The 2,930-nt window shown below is 46.3% G+C and overlaps 1 protein-coding gene across 1 annotated transcript; it reads right to left on the bottom strand.

Moving 5' to 3' along the window:
* Positions 1-1,554: 1,554 nt before the first annotated feature.
* Positions 1,555-2,388, bottom strand: LOC306934435 (beta-1,4-galactosyltransferase 1-like; the record flags this gene model as incomplete). The annotated part of the gene is made up of 1 exon (XM_079517004.1): positions 1,555-2,388. One exon carries the CDS (start codon positions 2,386-2,388, stop codon positions 1,555-1,557), a length of 834 nt encoding a protein of 277 aa, XP_079373130.1.
* Between the last annotated feature and the right edge of the window lie 542 nt (positions 2,389-2,930).

The following is a 2,930-nucleotide window of genomic DNA, read 5'->3' on the forward strand; positions in this document are numbered from 1 at the left end:
GTCACAGTTAACTGTATATGGAATCGTGCATTTCCCATCAGTGTGTCGGGCACCATCAGTGTGTCGGCCGGGCGGGCACCATATATGGTGCCCAGGTCTCGTGACATGTGACATCATCAGGACCCTGATGTCATAGTAAATGCGACCTGCTGTCCCCATATATGGAGATCCCTGATGTCATCAATATTGGCCAGCAACTTCTGACCTCAAACCTCAAACCCTTAGATCTCCATATGTGACTAAATTTGACTGAGGGACTGCCATTGGATTTTTTTGAATTTTCGTTTTTTCATGTCATATGAAAGCAGGGAATCATAGCTTCAAATTGACATATTGGTTGTTCAGTTTGACCCACCAGTTTTGGAGATATGGCTTATAGAGTAATGTCTTGCAGAAAACAGCGAGTTGAGAAAACAGGCTTGAAAGGTTCACTTCTGTGTTCTCTAACATTACACCTAGCTACATGTTTAAGCATTTATTTCATATTTACATGTCGATTTCAGCTCTGACACTTATTTCAGACATGCTCTAGTATGTGAAGAGTCTGCCTGTGCTATTAACTCATTAAAAAAAAAAAGGTTTCTCCTCTGGTGAAAAGCTGTAATTTGCGCGATGGCAGTCTCTCAGTCAAATCTGGTCACATATATAGATATATGTCAGAACATGTTCTGACATTACATATGTTGATCCTTCCCCATCCATCCATCCATCCTTTCTCTTCCATGTATCCCTTTTGACTTATATACCTGTCCATTCAAATCTCAAACTCAAGAGGGCCTGCCCCAAAGTTATTAGTGCAGCCGCGCCCGGCAGCCGGTGAAAACTAGAGTTCTCTACAGGCACGAAAATTCAGGCCCGGCACTACCTGGGCCCTCATCAAACCCTGGACACTCAAGAGAATGCTCCCGCTACCACCCTTTAATCTCCGTATACTGTATGGACCTGTTCTGACATTCCATATGTTGATCTGACCTCATCAAACCCTGTACACTCAAGACATTCTCCTTATATGGCCAGTACAGCATTCATACCTGCATGTCTGCGTACTGTGTCTAATCCTATCAGTTCATATCCTCTCTGTGTCGTATCCATAACATCGCTTTCCTGTGAAGCCGTGTGTCTCCTCTTACACCAAATGAGAAATTAATGAAGAGCTTTATTGGAACGTGTTCAAACATCAGTGAGCCCACACACAGGTAAACTGAAACGCTGTCACACACAATGGCTTTCACATAACGCACAATTACTCTCACGGTTTATAACTGTGAGGTCCATAAAATAAAATATGAAGTCTCTTGGCATCTATCTGTACGCTGGAAGTCAACCAACCTTAGGTTGTCCTTGGTTTGGTTACAAAATGTAAAATAGCCAACACAATACAACACAACACAATACAACACAACACAACACAACACAATACTGGGGCAGCAGCTCCGGTTTTGTGGCATCGGACCCCCTTGGACCCTCCATGGCGACGTTGGTGTATGGCTGCTTGCCGATGTCCACGGTGACGTTGGTTTATGGCTGCTTGCCGACGTCCACGGTGACATTGGTTTATGGCTGCTTGCCGATGTCCACGGTGACGTTGGTGTACAGCGGTTCTCTTGTTGTACTCACCACCTTGTAGGACAGAGAGTTGATCCCGTCTGTTGCCATGGTCCGCCTGGTGCGAGTGAGCTGGTCAAATCTCTCCGGGTTGGCTTCGTTGCCTTTGTCTTTCGCGTGAGGGATGTTTCTCATTCTCGCCACCTCTTGGTTGGGACGTGACACATGCATACCGCTATACACAACCCTGTTATAAATGTCATCGTCCTCTCCTCCCCATCCCCAGTAGTTATTTGGGAAGCCATTGATTTCCAAAAACTGCTCGTTACTCATCGCTGTCACGCCTCCAAAGAAGGTGTGATATGGTAACTGGAAGTTAAACTTTTCAATGAAGCCGGGCAAGTGTCTGGGCTGGCTGAAGCAGCCGTATATGCTCCGGTCGTCCATCGGAATCAGGTCTACGTCGCTGAACATAAAGCAGTCGTAGTCATCCTTCAGGGCCTCGGCGTAACCAACGTTCAACAGCTTGGCTCTGTTAAATATCTCATTTCCATGCTGGTTTATGACATAGACCCCATAGTCCAGCTGCTGTCTCTGCAGGATGGGATGGAGGTAGTGGAGCCAATATGTGAGGTGCTCTTCTCTGTTCCTGAAGGGTATGATCATAGCCACCTTCCTTGAGGACACGCAGTCTCCGGGATGATGGCGACCGCCAGGCACAACGTTGGGGTTCTCATTGGCGGTTTGCTCAAGACTCACCGTGGAACTGAACTCCACGTTCACGGGCCCAAGCAGGAGTGGAGAGGTTTCAGGGCACGGTGGTGGTGGTCGCTCATGTGACATGGGGGGAGTTTCACCACCGTGCCCTGAAACCTGGACTGGTGGTCCACCACTGTGCCTTGAAACTGAAACCTCTTCCCTCTCACCTCTGGATTGGAGAACACTAAGACAGAAGAGCAACACTAGCAGTTTAAACCTCTGCATTTTGCCTCTCAAAGTCAACATCAGAATGTTCCAGAGAACACACAGTAAACACAGGGGAGAGAATTACACTAATTTTCACGTGGTTATAACTTATACTGTATATGCCAGTACGAGTGACCTACTTAGAGTGATACGGGCCTTGGCCTGACGTCATGTATAGGTTTGCCCATATTTGGGCACAACTGATCTGGAACTCCATATTTGGGCACATCCATATTTTGGCGAGACCAATCTGGGAACCCATCGGCAAAAAAGAAAATCAGAAAATCTATACAGTACAGTGTACAGTACAGTACTGTACAGTACTGTACAGTGTACAGTGTACAGTACAGTACAGTACAGTACAGTACAGTACAGTACAGTACAGTACAGTACAGTACAGTGTATAACAAAAAACATCG

The sequence above is a fragment of the Electrona antarctica genome, assembly GCF_951216825.1.
Source record: "Electrona antarctica genome assembly, chromosome: 12".
Classification (NCBI taxonomy): domain Eukaryota; kingdom Metazoa; phylum Chordata; class Actinopteri; order Myctophiformes; family Myctophidae; genus Electrona; species Electrona antarctica.